The sequence below is a fragment of the Hypanus sabinus genome, chromosome 17 (genome assembly GCF_030144855.1).
Source record: "Hypanus sabinus isolate sHypSab1 chromosome 17, sHypSab1.hap1, whole genome shotgun sequence".
NCBI classification, from domain to species: Eukaryota; Metazoa; Chordata; class Chondrichthyes; order Myliobatiformes; family Dasyatidae; genus Hypanus; species Hypanus sabinus.
In genome coordinates, this window is record NC_082722.1 from 7,694,469 (window position 1) to 7,711,631 (window position 17,163).

The following is a 17,163-nucleotide window of genomic DNA, read 5'->3' on the forward strand; positions in this document are numbered from 1 at the left end:
AAGTTGCCTATGATGTGAGGGGAATCCGGGGAGGGTATGGAGAGTGATTTAAACATGGGTGGTGGGCAACTGGAAGATATAGAATTCCTCCCTGCACACATTCCCAGAGTGAGCTAGTTGCCCCACAGAAGGAATGCAACGTTCTCTCTTGGGGAAGGACGATGCATACATTGAGACCCATCCCACAAATCCCAACTCTCCAGGTGAGCAAGGAGCCCGAGTGGTAAGGCTGCTTTCTACTCACGTGGCTCGCATCAGTTCGGGGTTGGGTACACATTGCAGGCGTTGGGAGAGCAGCTGGAATGCCTTGCTCTGAGGCAGAAGCATGAGAAGTCCGTACAGGGCCTTGATCAGGTAGGGATTGTTCTCAACGTCAAGGAGTTGCAGCCGCAGATCTGCGATGGGGAAAAGGAGACTAAATAAACAACACCTACATAAAGTGTTTAGCAGTGGCAAATTGTTCCAGTTAATCAGACACAACACAGGGAGGAACATAAGCTCAAAAGTATATCGGTGAATGAGTTTGGCTTTAAAGAGCAACTTGGAGGAGGAAAGAGAAGATGAAAGACAGAGGGAATTCTGATGCCTGGGTTCCTGCCTGCTAAAAGCATGGCTGACAACAAAGACGCGGTGATGCCTCAGGATGGTCAAAAGGCTGGAGTTAGGAGACAGAAGGGCTTATGGAGGCATCACAGTCAGTGGAGAAGCAGCCATCTGGAAATATGATAGAAATACACATATTGTTTACATTCCTTCCTTCCCCTTTGATCATTTTACAAACTTATCAAATTATTCATTCACAGCAGACAGGGTTGTTGATAGCAATGGTCAATAAGCTCAATGGATAACAATAGCACCAGAGTGGTCCATCACCTTGCTTCAGGTGTGGAGGCCAAGCTGGGTGAGACCAGTAGATTTCCCTCACTGCTGCCCATTATGTGAATCAGACTGGATTTCTATGACAATCTACTTTTACAGTCACTGTTTCTTAATCTCATTATTTGTTAAATTAATTAAATTTCCATTCCTCAGTTGTCATGGGAGTATGTGAACTGGTCTCTAAATCGTTAGCCAGGTCCTCGAAGTATACTACCTATCTGGTTACAAAAGTGAATAGCAGCCTAGAGGATTATGTTAACTGTATTAGGAGTATGGACTTTTCACTGTTCATCTGGAGATTCAAGTTCATAGCAACTGGGAATACACCTAATATTCTATATTGGTACCATCCAACCTAATTTCTCTAACTTCCGTTAATTTCTCCCCCTTCTCTCTTTTGTCATTTCCCATTCTGGTTCCCCTTCTCTTCTCCTCAGCTGCCCATCACGTCCCTCTGATTCCTTTCCTCCATCCCTTTCTCCCATGGTCCACAATCCTCACCTTTTCTTGTCTACCTCTTCCACCTATCACCTCCCAGATTCTTAATTCATATCCTGCTCCCCTCCCCATCTTCTGATTCTGGCTTCCGTCCTCTTCCTTTCCAGTTCTAGTGAAGGCTCTCGGCCAGAAATTTCCCCTATTTATTCCTTTCCATAAATGCTGCTTGACCAGCTAAGCTCCTCCAGTAAATTGTATGTGTTTCCAGGGAATACAATCTTAGAAGTTAGGTGTATACAGAATGTATATAAAAATATTCATCTCAGAAACAGAAACCATGAGACTATTGGATAGTTGTAACAGTTCATCTGGTTCATAAACGACCTTCAAAGAAAATCTGCTGTCCTCAACCCATCTGACCAACGTATAACTCCAGATCCACCAATGAATTCAACTCTTCATTGCCTGCTCAATTTAGGATGTTCAGTAAATGCTGACATTGCCGGTTTTGTCCTCGTTTGGCAAGGGACAACACCTATCATTCCAAGTGCCTCTCCCATATCCAGAAAAGCAATTCTCGCACTGGTTTTATGTGGCCAGAAGAGGAGGAGGGATGGGGAAGGGGGAAGAAAGAGGAGGGATGGGAGTAGAGATGCAGAAAGTGTGGCAGCACCTTTATTTTCTTAGTGGTTTGTGAAGGATCAGCATGTCTTCTCAAACTGACAAACTTCTATAGATTTGCAGTGGACAGTATATTGACTGGTTACATCACAACCTGGCATGGAAACACCAAAGCCCTTGAACAGAAAATCCTACAAAAAGTACATCCCAGTCCAGCACAGGTAAAGTCCTCCCCACCATTGAGAACATCTACATGGAATGCTGTTACATGAAAGCAGCATCCCTCATCAAGAGCCCCCGTCATCCAGCCCATGTTCTGTTCTCACTGTTGTCATCAGGAAGGAAGTACGAGAGCTTCAGGACCCACACCATCGTTTTTAGGAACAGTGAATATTCCTCAACCATCAGGCTCTTGAACTAGAGGGGATAAATTCACTCGCCCCGTCAATGAACTGCTCCCACAACCTATGGACTTACTTTCAATGCTTCTTCATCTCATATTCTCAATATATATTATTCATTTGATTCTTTCATTTTGCATTTGTATATTTTATTGTCTTTTGTATACTGGTTGTCGTCCTGTTGGGTGCAGTCTTTCATTGATTCTATTGTGTTTCTTGTACTTATTGTGAATGCCCTCAAGGGAAACAATCTCAGAGTTGTATATGGTGACATATATGTACTTTGATAATAAGAGTTCAGAGCTTTTATTTCTCTGCAAGTATGTATCAGGATAGCATCTGATTCCTTCGGGGCTTAATTATTATTGCAAGAGGTTCAGTGGCTATTTTTATTCTTTCAGCAGCTTGCTCTTTGACGTGAATTGTAATTGGAGGGACAGGTTCTTCTTCATTGCTGGCAGTTTGCTCCACTTTTGATGCGGCCAATGGCATTTCACAGCTGAAAATGGTCTTCCCAACTCTCAGCAGAGGGCCTTTTCATCTTCAAGTGCAAGATATAGGAGGGGGACATTTACTAGTGCAGAAGCATCCTTGGTTTATTTTGCACTTGTTGGGATAGCTCTGCATCTCAGGGCAAATACATTGTGTCAACAGATCCCAGGCTGCTTGGAGGGTCCGAGGTAGAAGTCTTCACTAGAAACACTGAGGAGGGTTTCAGTCTGAAAGTCACCCCTGCCCTGCAGAGTTTTAGGCTCCTTCCAAATTTGATGTGTGCTCAGATTTTTGCATCTGCTATTGCGTGCTTGCTCCTTCTGCCCCATTTCCGGAGGCAGCATTGCTTCCGCATTTTGAACTCTCACACTGTTTTTGGAAGCAGAGTGCTGCTGCCTGATTTACTCACATGTGAAAATTGGACTCTCGATCAACTGCACCAGCTTGTCCACTTCGGTCAGGAAATCTATCGTCACTTCTAAATCCCCACTGCAGTAATAGTTAAGGCGAACACAAGCCAGAAATTAATGTGACAGCAGCAAGTTAAAACAACAATGATTTATGAAACTGAAAATTATATAATATATACTTATATGGACACTTGTGATTTTGTGGTAAATCATAAACACAAGAAAGTCTGCAGATGCTGGAAATCCAAAGCTACGCACACAAATTACTGGAGGAACTCAGCAGGGCAGGCAGCATATATGGAAATGAATAGATAGTCGATGTTTTGGGCCAAGACCTTTCTGGCTTTTTATTTTGGCACCTTCTCCCTTCCAGCTCAGTCATGAAGAAGGTCTTGGCCCAAAATGTCAACTATCTATTCATTTTCATTGACACTGCCTGACATGCCGAGTTCCTTTGACATTGTGGTACGTGGAGCAGCATTGTGGTTAATGTAACACTGTTACAATGCCAGCGATGACCATTCAGGGTTCAATTCCCACCACTGCCTGTAAGGAGTTTCAAGTTCTCGCCGTGATTGCATGGGCTTCCTCTGGGTGCTTTGGTTTCCTCCCACAGTCTAAAGTTGTGTGGCTTGGAGTTAGTGAATTGTAGGCATATCATGTTGGCGCTGGAAGTGTGGCAATACTTGTGGTCTACCCTGTCAGTGGGTAGCATAGAAATGTCAGCCATGAGTTTGCATTTGCAGTGGGAAACAGGCTGATATGCTTGAACGTATCAACATTAAGAAAAAGAACATGCTGGAACTTTTAGAACATAGAACAGTACAGCACAGTACAGGCCCTTCGGCCCACAATGCTGTGCTGACCCTCAAACCCTGCCTCCCATATAACCCCCTACACCTTAAATTCCTCCATATATCTGTCAGGTAGTCTCTTAAACTTCACTAGTGTATCTGCCTCCACCACTGCCTCAGGCAGTACATTCCATGCACCAACCACTCTCTGAGTGAAAAACCTTTCTCTAATATCCCCCTTACCTTAAAGTCATGTCCTCTTGTACTGAGCAGTGGTGCCCTGGGGAAGAGGTGCTGGCTGTCCACTCTGTCTATTCCTCTTAATATCTTGTACACCTCTATCATGTCTCCTCTCATCCTCCTTCTCTCCAAAGAGTAAAGCCCTAGCTCCCTTAATCTCTGATCATAATCCATACACTCCATACAGGCAGCATCCTGGTAAGTCTCCTCTGTACCCTTTCCAATGCTTCCACATCCTTCCTATACTGAGGCGACCAGAACTGGACACAGTACTCCAAATGTGGCCTAACTAGAATTTTATAGAGCTGCATCATTACATCGCGTCTCTTAAACTCCATCCCTCGACTTGTGAAAGTTAACACCCCATAAGATTTCTTAACTACCCTATCTACCTGTGAGGCAACTTTCAGGGATCTGTGGACATGTACCCCCAGATCTCTCTGCTCCTCCACACTACCAAGTATCCTGCCATTTACTTTGTACTCTGCCTTGGAGTTTGTCCTTCCAAAGTGTACTACCTCACACTTCTCCAGGTTGAACTCCATCTGCCACTTCTCAGCCCACTTCTGCATCCTATCAATGTCTCTCTGCAATCTTCGACAATTCTTTATACTATCCACAACACCACCAACCTTGTGTTGTCTGAAAATTTGCCAACCCACCTTTCTACCCCAACATCCAGGTCGTTAATAAAAATCACGAAAAGTAGAGGTCCCAGAACAGATCCTTGTGGGACACCACTAGTCACAACCCTCCAATCTGAATGTACTCACTCCATCACGACCCTCTGCCTTCTGCAGGCAAGCCAATTCTGAATCCACCTGGCCAAACTTCCCTGGATCCCATGCCTTCTGACTTTCTGAATAAGCCTACCGTGTGGAACCTTGTCAAATGCCTTACTAAAATCCATGTAGATCACACCCACTGCACTACCCTCATCTATATGCCTGGTCACCTCCTCAAAGAACTCTATCAGGCTTGTTAGGCATGATCTTCCCTTCACAAAACCATGCTGACTGTCCCTGATCAGACCATGATTCTCTAAATGCCCATAGATCCTATCTCTAAGAATCTTTTCCAACAGCTTTCCCACCACAGACGTAAGGCTCACTGGTCTATAATTACCTGGACTATCCCTACTACCTTTTTTGAAAAAGGAGACAACATTCGCCTCCTTCCAATCCTCCGGTACCATTCCCTTGGACAACAAGGATATAAAGATCCTAGCCAGAGGTTCAGCAATCTCTTCCCTTGCCTCATGGAGCAGCCTGGAGAATATTCCATCAGGCCCCGGGGACTTATCAGTCCTAATGTATTTTAGCAACTCCAACACCTCCTCTCCCTTAATATCAACATGCTCCAGAACATCAACCTCACTCATATTGTCCTCACCATCATCAAGTACCCTCTCAGTGGTGAATACCGAAGAGGTATTCATTGAGGACCTCGCTGACTTCCACAGCCTCCAGGCACATCTTCCCACTTTTATCTCTAATCGGTCCTACCTTCACTCCTGTCATCCTTTTGTTCTTCACATAATTGAAGAATGCCTTGGGGTTTTCCTTTACCCTACTTGCCAAGGCCTTCTCATGCCCCCTTCTTGCTCTTCTCAGCCCCTTCTTAAGCTCCTTTCCTGCTACCCTAATTCCTCAATAGACCCATCTGATCCATGCTTCCTAAACTTCATGTATGCTGCCTTCTTCCACCTGACTAGATTTTCCACTTCACTTGTCACCCATGGTTCCTTCACCCTACCATTCTTTATCTTCCTCACCGGGACAAATTTATCCCTAACATCCTGCAAGAGATCCTTAAACATTGACCACATGTCCGTAGTACACTTCTCTGCAAAAACATCATCCCTATCCACACCCGCAAGTTCTAGCCTTATAGCCTCATAATTTGCCCTTCTCCAATTAAAAATTTTCCTATCCTCTCTTATTCTATCCTTTTCCATGACAAATATTAAATATTGAAAAATATTAGGATAGTTACATTCTGAGGCCAGACAGGATATACCCTAGGTTACTATGGACAGCAAGGGAAGAGATTCTGGTGACGATCTTTGCATCCACTGACCACAGTAGTATCAGATGATTACAGAGGGTGGTGAATGTGACTCCTTTGCTCAAGAAAGGGAGCAGGGGTAACCTAGGGAATTATAGACCAGTGAGTCTTACCTCTAGTGGTAGACAAATTATTGAAGAAGATTCTTAGATACAGGATTTATGAGCATTTGGAGAAGCATAGTCTGATTTGTGAGGGACAGGTCATGCCTCAGGACCAGACAGAGTTCTCTGAGGATGTGGCAAAGCAAACTGATGAAGGTAGAGCAATGAATGTGATGTCTATAGATTTTAATAAGGCATTTGAAAGGGCTCCCTCTGGTAGGTTCATTCCGAAAGTCAGGAGGCATGGGTTCTAGGAAAACTTGGCTGTGCAGATTTAAAAATGTCTTGTCCTTTAAAGGCAGAGGGTGGTAGACAGAAAGTATTCTGCTTGGAGGTCAGTGACCAGTGCTGTTCCACTGGGATCTACACTGGGATCCCTTATCTTGGTAAATTTTTATAAATGACTTAGATAAGGAGGTGGAAGGGTGGGTTAGCAAGCTTGTGGGTGACACAAAGGTTGGTGGAGGTGTGGATAGTGTAGAGGGTTATTGTGAATTTCAACAGGACATTGACAGGATGCAGAGATGGGCTGAGAAGTGGCAGATGGAGTTCAACCCAGTAAAGTGTGAAATGATTCACTTTGGAAGGTCAAAATAGAAGGCAGAATACAGGATTAATAGCAGGATTCTTGGCAGTGTGGAGGAACAGAGGGATATTGGGGTCTATGTCCACAGAGTGCTAAACTTTGCCATACAAGTTGATAGGGTTGTTAAGAAGGCATATGTTGCAAACACGAGAATTCTTTGAGGATGCAAACACATGAAGGGTTTTGGCATGAAATGTCAACTGTTTACTCTTTTCCATTGATGCTGCCTGACCCGCTGAGTTCTTCCAGCAGTATATGTATGTTGTTATATGGCATGTTGGCCTTCATTATTTAGGTGACTGACTTCAAGAGCTGCTAGGTAATGGTGCAGCTCTACAAAACATTGGGTGGACAACCCTTGGAACGTTGTGTTCAGTTTTGGTCACCTCACTATATGAAGGATATGGAAGCTTTAGAGAAAGTGAGGAGGACAGTTATCAGAATGCTCCCTGGACTAGTGGGCATAACATAAGTTCAACAAACTAGGGCTTTTTCTCTTTGGACTGAAGGAGGATGAGCGGTGACTTGATAGAGGTGAACAAGAAGATAAAAGGCATAGATTAAGAGACTTTCTCCGTGGAAATGGATAATACAAGGACCATAATTTAATGTAATTGGAGGAAACTATAGGGTGGAGGAAATGACAGGGGTAAATTCTTTACATAGAGAGTGGTGGATGCATGGAACACTCTGTCAAGGATGGTGGTAGAGGCAGATACATTAAGGATATTTAAGAAACTCTTAGATAGGCACATGGATGATAGAAAAGTGGAGGGCTGTGTAGGAGAGAAGAGTTAGATTAATCTTGAACGGTCAACACAATATTGTTAGTCGAGGACCTGTACTGTGCAGCTGTGTTCTATCTTCTAAAATGGGTGGCCTGGTATAATGTCAATGTCACAATCCAAAGTTGCATGTTCCAGTTTCAAACCTGGCATCAAAATTCCCATTTGTGCTCAGTGGAAATTCCACTAGCTTCGTTACCTCTAGTTCATACAGATGGCTGATAGAATCAATGTTCTGCAAGCAAGCCATTCCAGGTTTTACAAGATTGGTGGATACTATAACAAGACACCTTCTCAAGGAAAGAACCACTCATATCCTGAGCAAGTAGCTCCACAGTACAATAAACTGAACTCTTAATGATCTTGCACCTTATTGCTTACCTGCACTGTTACACTTTGTTCTGCATTATTACTATTTTACCTTATTCTGCTTCAATGCACCATATAAATGATCTGATCCGTAGCCACAGTATGCAAGGCAAAGCATTTCATTAATCTTGGTACATTTGACAATAATATACTAATCGATGCAGTGGAAATGGTGTTTAACATCATAGTTACGGCATAGAAACAGGCCCCTTGGCTCACTAAGTCACTGCTGGTCAGCAAAGACCATCTTATCTACTTCTTTTGGATGTTGTCAAAGATTGAATAGTGAAAACCTACACCTGGGCTTCTGTACCTCCCTCTGCAACTGGATCTTTGACTTCCTAACCGGAAGATCTGTGCAGATTGGAAATAACATCTTCACCTCGCTGACATACCACAGGGATGTGCTTAGCCCACTGCTCTACTCTCTCTATGTTCATGACTATGTGGCTAGGCATCTATAAATTTGCTGATGATACAACTATTGTTGGCAGAATTTCAGATGGTGACAAAAGGGCATAAAGGAGTGAGATACACTAATTAGTTGAGTCGTGTTGCAGCCACAACTTTGCACTCAATGTCAGCAAGAACAAAGATCTGATTGTGGACTGCAGAAAAGGTAAGAAAGAACACAAACCAGTCCTCGTAGGGGGATCAGAGTGGAAAGAGTGAGCAATTACAAGTTCCTGGGTGTCGATATCTCTGAGGACCTAACCTGGTCGCAACACATTGATGCAGCTAAAAAGAAGGCAAGACAGTGGCTATATTTCATTAGACATTTGAGGAGATCTAGTTTGCCAACTAAAAAACTTCAACAAATATACATTGGAGAGCATTCTGACTGGTTGCCCAAGATCGAAGTAAGTTACAGAAGCTTATAAAATTAGTCAGCTCCATCACGGGTACCAGCCTTCGTAGTATCCAAGACATCTTCAAAGAGTGGTGTCTTAGGAAGATGAAGTCCATCATTAAGGATCCCTACCACCCAGGACATCCCCTCTTCACACTGTTACTGTTAGGAAGGAATTACAGAAGCCTTACAGCACACACTCGGCAATTCAGGAACAGCTTCTTATCCTCTACCATTCAATTTCTACAGGGACATTGAACCCATGAACACTAACTCACTTTTTTATTTGTTTTATTGCACTACCTATTTTAACTTAACTACTAATTATATATATATATATATATATATATATACACTTAATGAAACAGTCTCTCCCCCCCATCCATATTATTTATCATGTATTTCATTGTACTGTGCCGTGAAGTTAACAAATTTCATGACTTATCTGGTGATACTAAACCCGGTTCTGATTAACGATTCTTGAAGCATGTCATTTCCAGATTATGACAGGGTACTGTTCCTGTGAACAGTTCGCAAGCTGGAATGGCATCCACAGACTGAGTTCCCACATAGCAGACCCACGGCAGCTGGCAAATCTACCCCATCCATCCAGCTGGTTCCTGAAATACTTCTTGCACATATGGGTTGTGCAGAAGTCGCGCATTTGAGGGACTCATAGCAAAGAGTCTTGCTGTCAAGTCAATGGATCAACTAATCAAACTTCATTTGGCATATACATTTATGTGCACTATGAATTTGCTTGGTGACTAAATGCAACAAAAATAACAACACATAAAGAGTTATATAAAATAAAGTTAGAGGTTTAGGTATGGATATGGAATAAAATATGCATAAATACCAGCATGTATTTATAATGTAAGCAGCATTATAAAAAGTGGTTTGAAGTGCTTATGGTGCAGTGTAGTGACTGATGTAATAGATGGAGGGGATGGGGGGTGGTGGTGAGAGAGATAACTGGAATGGTTGATCAGATGAACTCCTAAGGGAAGAATGGGTTAAATTAAGTCAGATCAGGAATGTCTCCGTTTGATCAGTGGTCTCAGATGACAACGGAATTAAAATGAGCCAGTTTACCCTCTTCTAATCTCCCTTGGTGAGAAATACAAACATCAGGACACAGGATCATGGTGGAATCAGGCTGTTGGTTGATCACTCAACAATAAGAGGTACATGCCAGTTTGTGCCTACAATCACGTCAACCTAATCCAGGTATTTCAAGCACCAAATTCAATGGAAAATATTGTTTATAATATTAACAGAGTGTGACAAAACATATTTTGAGATCTGCAAAATACTTTACCCCATATCTATTCCATTCTAAACTTTCAAAGGCAAAATAATCCTGAATATTTTCAATTAAAAGTTTCAGAATTGCACATTAGGAATTAGCATTAATCACAGTTCATTGCCCATCATCCTTCTCTAATACATTCCACTGAATCCGCTGACAAGTCAGTGGATGTGCAGGCGAATGTCACAATTGTCTGCTCATTACTAACAATCACATGGGTCTCTACTGAAATGCTGAAGGCTGAATTGTATAAAAGGGAACCAGTTCACTAAAGCAGAAAGATGTCCACATCTGCTGAAGGTTCAAGCATTTTATTGAACATTAGATTACTCATAGCCTGCACTGGTAGTTCTATGTCCTAAGCAACCCTTTCACTTCACAGTGACATTTAAAATCTCATGTTTAATCCGATAGGCTCAGTTTTATTCCCTAAACTGCTCCATTTGCCGAGTTCCTCTTTTCACCTTTCCTTCGTCTCATCCTTTGTCTCCGAATTCTTCCTAGTTGAACTAAGCTTGGATAAATTCCTTCTGCTGAAGGTACATGGTTTCTACAGTAACTGACGAGGCCCATGTGAGACCTTCAGATTTTCCCACTGATAAGGCTGGCTGGTGGCGTAGTGGCATCAGTGCTGGACTTCGGGGTGAGAGGTCCTGAGTTCGAATCTGGGTGACTCTCCATCGTGCTTGGGTTCAGTGTCGAGATAGCAACTCAACCTCATAAAAAAAAACCTGGAGAGGGATGGGCTCCATCAGGTTTCAGTTGGTACATGGACGAAAGAATTTAAAGTTGAGGGAACATACACCAGTCCTCATTGAGGGGTCAGCAGTGGAAAGGGTAAGCAGTTTCACATTCCTTGGTGTTGGACCTGAAAATCTAGCCTGGGCCCAACATATTGATGTAATTACGAAGAAGCCACGCCAGCAACTATTATTTCAATAGGAGTTTGATAGAATTTGATAGAACCAAAGACTAGCAAATTTCTAAGATGGAGACCAATCTAACTGGTTGCATCACTGTCTGGTACAGAGGGGCTAATATATTGGATTGGAAAAAGCTGCAGATGGTTGTAACTACAGTCAGCTCCATCGAGGGCAATAGCCTCCCCAGCATCAGGGACATCTTCAAAAGGCCCTCAAAAAGGCAGAATTCATCATTAAGGACTCACACCACCCAGGACGTGCCCTCTTCTCAAACCTACAATCAGGGAGGAGGTACAGGACATACACTCAAATGTTTTAAGAACAGCTTCTTCCTACTAGCAATTAGATTTCTGCACAGTCCATGAACCCATGAACACAACCTCACTATTTTTGCTCTTTTTTGCACTACTTATTTTACATATACAGTGGGTTCCAGTTAATTGGGCCTTTGGTGAGTCGAGGCAGCTGCTTATTTGTGATTACTTTTAAAGAATAAAAACAAATCCAGAAAATGGCTTGGATTCCCCTGGTTTATTTGGGATGCTCTGCCACATCTTCTGGCTAGGATCTTTATGTCCTTGTTGTTCCAGGAATGGTACCAGAGGATTGGAGGGAGGTGAATGTTGTCCCCTAGTTCAAAATAGGTAGTAGGGATAGTCCAGGTAATTATAGACTAGTGAGCCTTACGTCTGTGGTGGGAAAGCTGTTGGAAGAGATTCTTAGAGATAGAATCTGTAGGCATTACCTCCCTGGTGCAAGGGTCAAGGATGTCTCTGAGCGGCCGCAAGCCATTCTGGAATGGGAGGGTGAACAGCCAGTGGTCGTGGTGCACATAGGTATCAACGATATAGGTTAAAAAATGGGATGAGGTCCTCCAAGGTGAATTTAGGGAGTTAGGAGATAAACTAAAAAGTAGGACCACAAAGGTAATAATCTCTGAATTACTACCAGTGCCACTTGCTAGTCAGAGTAGAAATAGGAGGATATTTCAGATGAATATGTGGCTTGAAAAATGGTGCGAGGGGGAGTTTCTGGGGCATTGGAACCAGTTCTGGGGGAGGTGGGACTGGTATAAACAGGACGGTCTGCACCTGGGCTGGACTGGAACCAATGTCTTAGGGGGAGCATTTGCTACTGCTGTTCAGGAGGCTTTAAACTAATGTGGCAGGGGGATGGGACCAAGTGCAGAGAGACAGAGGGGTGTAAAATGAGGGTAGAAGCAAAAAAGTAGTAAGGTGAAAAGTAAAAGTGGCAGGCAGGCAAATCTAGGGCAAAAAGCAAAAAGAGCCACTTTTCAACATAATTTTATAAGGGCTAAGCTTGTTGTAAAAACAAGCCTGAAGGATTTGTGTGTCAATGCGAGGAGCATTCGTAACAAGGTGGATGAATTGAATGTGCAAATAGTTATTAATGAATATGATATAGCTGGGATCACAGAGACATGGCTCCAGGGTGACCAAGGATGGGAGCTCAACATTCAGGGATATTCAATATTCAGGAGGGATAGACAGGAAAGAAAAGGAGGTGGGGTAGCATTGCTGGATAGAGAGGAGATTAAAGCAATCGAAAGGAAGGACAATAGCCTGGAGGATGTGGAATCGACATGGGTAGAGCTGCATAACACTAAGGGGCAGAAAACGCTGGTGGGAGTTGTGTACAGGCCACCTAACAGTAGTAGTGAGGTTGGGGAAGGCATTAAACAGGAAATTAAAGGAATAAAGGAACAGTAGTTATAACGGGTGACTTCAATCTACATATAGATTGGGTGAACCAAATTGGTAAGGGTGCCGAGGAAGAGGATTTCTTGGAATGTATGCGGGATGGTTTTCTGAACCAACAGGTCGAGGAACCAACTAGAGAGCAGGTCATTCTAGATTGGGTATTGAGTAATGAGGAAGGGTTAGTTAGCAATCTTGTCGTGTGAGGCCCCTTGTGTAAGAGTGACCATAATATGGTGGAATTCTTCATTAAGATGGAGAGTGACATAGTTAATTCAGAAACAAAGGTTCTGAACTTAAAGAAGGATAACTTTGAAGGTATGAGATGTGAATTAGCTAAGATAGACTGGCAAATGATACTTCAAGGGTTGACGGTGGATATGCAATGGCAAGCATTTAAAGATCGCATGGATGAACTACAACAATTGTTCATCCCAGTTTGGTAAAAGAATAAATCAGGAAAGGTAGTGCACCCGTGGCTGTCAAGGGAAATTAGGGATAGTATCAAGTCCAAAGAAGAAACATATAAATAAGCAAAAAAAAAGCGGCACACCTGAGGACTGGGAGAAATTCAGAGACCAGCAGTGAAGGACAAAGGGCTTAATTAGGAAAGGGAAAAAAGATTACGAGAGAAAGCTGGCAGGAAACATAAAAACTGACAGTAAACGCTTTTATAGATACGTGAAAAGAAATAGAATGGTCAAGACAAATGTAGGTCCGTTACAGTCAGAAACAGGTGAATTGATCGTAGGGAACAAAGACGTGGCAGACCAATTGAATAACTACTTTGGTTCTGTCTTCACTAAGGAGGACATAAATAAGCTTCCGGAAATAGTAAGGGACCGAGGGTCTAGTGAGATGGAGGAACTGAGGGAAATACATGTTAGTAGGGAAGTGGTGTTAGGTAAATCGAAGGGATTAAAGGCAGATAAATCCCCAGGGCCAGATGGTCTGCATCCCAGAGTGCTTAAGAAAGTAGCCCAAGAAATAGTGGATGCATTAGTGATAATTTTTCAAAACTCCTTAGATTCTGGATTAGTTCCTGAGGATTGGAGGGTGGCTAATGTAACCCCACTTTTTAAAAAAGGAGGCAGAGAGAAACTGGGGAATTATAGACCTGTTAGTCTGACATTGGTGGTGGGGAAAATGCTAGAGTTGGTTATCAAAGATGTGATAACAGCACATTTGGAAAGAGGTGAAATTATCGGACAAAGTCAGCATGGATTTGTGAAAGGAAAATCATGTCTGATGAATCATATAGAATTTTTTGAAGATGTAACTAGTAGAGTGGATAGGGGAGAGCCAGTGGATGTGGTATATTTAGATTTTCAAAAGGATTTTGACAAGGTCCCACACAAGAGATTAGTGTGCAAACTTAAAGCACACGGTATTGGGGGTATGGTATTGATGTGGATAGAGAATTGGTTGGCAGAAAGGAAGCAAAGAGTGGGAGTAAACGAGGCCTTTTCAGAATGGCAGGCAGTGACTAGTGGGGTACTGCAAGGCTCAGTGCTGGGACCTCAGTTGTTTACAATATATATTAATGATTTAGACGAGGGAATTAAATGCAGCATCTCCAAGTTTGCTGATGACACGAAGCTGGGCAGCGGTGCTAAGAGGATGCAGGGTGACTTGGATAGGTTAGGTGAGTGGGCAAATTCATGGCAGATGCAATTTAATGTGGAGAAATGTGATTTCATCCACTTTGGTTGCAAGAACAGGAAAACAGATTATTATCTGAACGGTGGCCGATTAGGAAAAGGGGAGATGCAATGAGACCTGGGTGTCATTGTACACCAGTCATTGAAGGTGGGCATGCAGGTACAGCAGGCAGTGAAAAAGGCAAATGGTATGTTGGCATTCATAACAAAAGGATTTGAGTACAGGAGCAGGGAGGTACTACTGCAGTTGTACAAGGCCTTGGTGAGACTGCACCTAGAATATTGTGTGCAGTTTTGGTCCCCTAATCTGAGGAAAGACATTCTTGCCATAGAGGGAGTACAGAGAAGGTTCACCAGATTGATTCCTGGGATGGCAGGACTTTCATATGAAGAAAGACTGGATTGACTAGGCTTATACTCGCTGGAATTTAGAAGATTGAGGGAGGATCTTATTGAAACATATAAAATTCTAAAGGGATTGGACATGCTAGATGCAGGAAAATTGTTTCCGATGTTAGGGAAGTCTAGAACGAGGAGTCACAGTTTAAGGATAAAGGGGAAGCCTTTTAGGACCGAGATGAGGAGAAACTTCTTCACACAGAGAGTGGTGAACCTGTGGAATTCTCTGCCACAGGAAACAGTTGAGGCCGGTTCATTGGCTATATTTAAGAGGAAGTTAGATATGGCCTTTGTGGCTAAAGGGATCAGGGGGTTTGGAGAGAAAGCAGGTACAGGGTTCTGAGTTGGATGATCAGCCATGATCATACTGAATGGCGGTGCAGGCTCAAAGGGCTGAATGGCCTACTCCTGCACCTATTTTCTATGTTTCTATATTTAGAGAATCATGGTTTGATCAGGGACAGTCAGCATGGCTTTGTGAAGGGCCTAACTAGCTTGATAGAGTTCTTTGAGGAGGTGACCAGGCATATAGATGAGGGTAGTGCAGTGGATGTGATCTACATGGATTTTAGTAAGGCATTTGACAAGGTTCCACACAGTAGGCTTATTCAGAAAGTCAGAAGGCATGGGATCCAGGGCAGTTTGGCCAGGTGGATTCAGAATTGGCTTGCCTGCAGAAAGCAGAGGGTCATAGTGCTGGGAGTATAATTCGGAATGGAGGGTTGTGACTAGTGGTGTCCCACAAAGATCGGTCTGGGACCTCTACTTTTCGTGATTTTTATTAATGACCTGGATGTTGGGGTAGAAGGTTGGGTTGGCAAGTTTGCAGACGACACATTGATAGGATGCAGAAGTGGGCTGAGAAAAGGCAGATGGGAGTTCAACCCGGAAAAGTGTGAGGTGGTACACTTTGGAAGGACAAACTCCAAGGCAGAGTACAAAGTAAATGGCAGGATACTTGGTAGTGTGGAGGAGCAGAGGGATCTGGGGGTACATGTCCACAGATCCTCGAAAGTTGCCTCACAGGTAGATAGGGTAGTTAAAAAAGCTTATGGAGTGTTAGCTTTCATAAGGGATAGAGTTTAGGAGTTGTGAGGTAATGATGCAGCTCTACAAAACTCTGGTTAGGCCACACTTGGAGTACTGTGTCCAGTTCTGGTCGCCTCACTATAGGAAGGGTGTGGAAGCATTGGAAAGGGTACAGAGGAGATTTACCAGGATGCTGCCTGGTTTTGAGAATATGCATTATGATCAGAGATTAAGGGAGCTAGGGCTTTCCCTTTTGGAGAGAAGGAGGATGAGAGGAGACATGATAGAGGTATACAAGATATTAAGAGGAATAGAGTGGATAGCCAGTGCCCCTTCCCCAGGGCACCACTGCTCAATACAAGAGGACATGGCTTTAAGGTAAGGGGAGGGAAGTTCAAGGGGGATATTAGAGAAAGGTTTTTTACTCAGAGAGTGGTTGGTGCATGGAATGCGCTGCCTGAGTCAGTGGTGTAGGCAGATACACTAATGAAATTTAAGAGACTACTAGACAGGTAGATGGAGGAATTTGAGGTGGGGGTTATATGGGAGGCCGGGTTTAAGGGTTGGCAAAACCCTTGTGGGCCGAAGGGCCTGTAATATGCTGTACTGTTCTATGTTCTATAATAGCGCAGTAGACTTTTGCTGAACAGGTTCTAACTAGCGTCATTTGAACATTCTTGTGTGGCTGTTAGATACTACACCATGCTTAGAGTTAAGTTTTTAAATAGCAGTAGTTTGTATGTTTGTGCTCAAAGAACAGTGATTTTTGTCACTGATAGTTGGCAAGAAATAAGTGATAAGACAGTTCTGAACTGTTTTACTCACTGTGGTTTCAAGCATTCAGGGTTGGAGATGCCAGAAAATAGCGCAATTTCACTATTTCAACAAGTTAGGGACTCTAAAGAATTTGAAGGTATCAATAATCATCTTGAATGTTACAATGAAAATGAAGAATTGGAGGATGCAATCATCAACAGCTTTGTATGAAGACAATCCATTAACTGCACCACAGCACCAGGACGAAGACAATCCATTAACTGCACTACAGCACCAGGACTTTGTTCCTCATGTACACTAGAAGAATT

At 43.1% G+C, this 17,163-nt stretch overlaps 1 protein-coding gene across 2 annotated transcripts in view; it reads right to left on the minus strand.

Annotated features, from left to right (window-relative positions):
• The window catches only part of vac14 (vac14 homolog (S. cerevisiae)), a 496,659-nt gene that overhangs the window by 81,893 nt on the left and 397,603 nt on the right, over positions 1-17,163 (minus strand). For both annotated transcript variants that reach the window (XM_059992522.1, XM_059992521.1), the window contains 2 exons: positions 3,241-3,320; positions 245-395 (listed from right to left, as the gene is read on the minus strand). In XM_059992522.1, the coding sequence (XP_059848505.1) occupies positions 245-395; positions 3,241-3,320 (231 nt within the window). The remainder of the gene's footprint in view (positions 1-244; positions 396-3,240; positions 3,321-17,163) is intronic.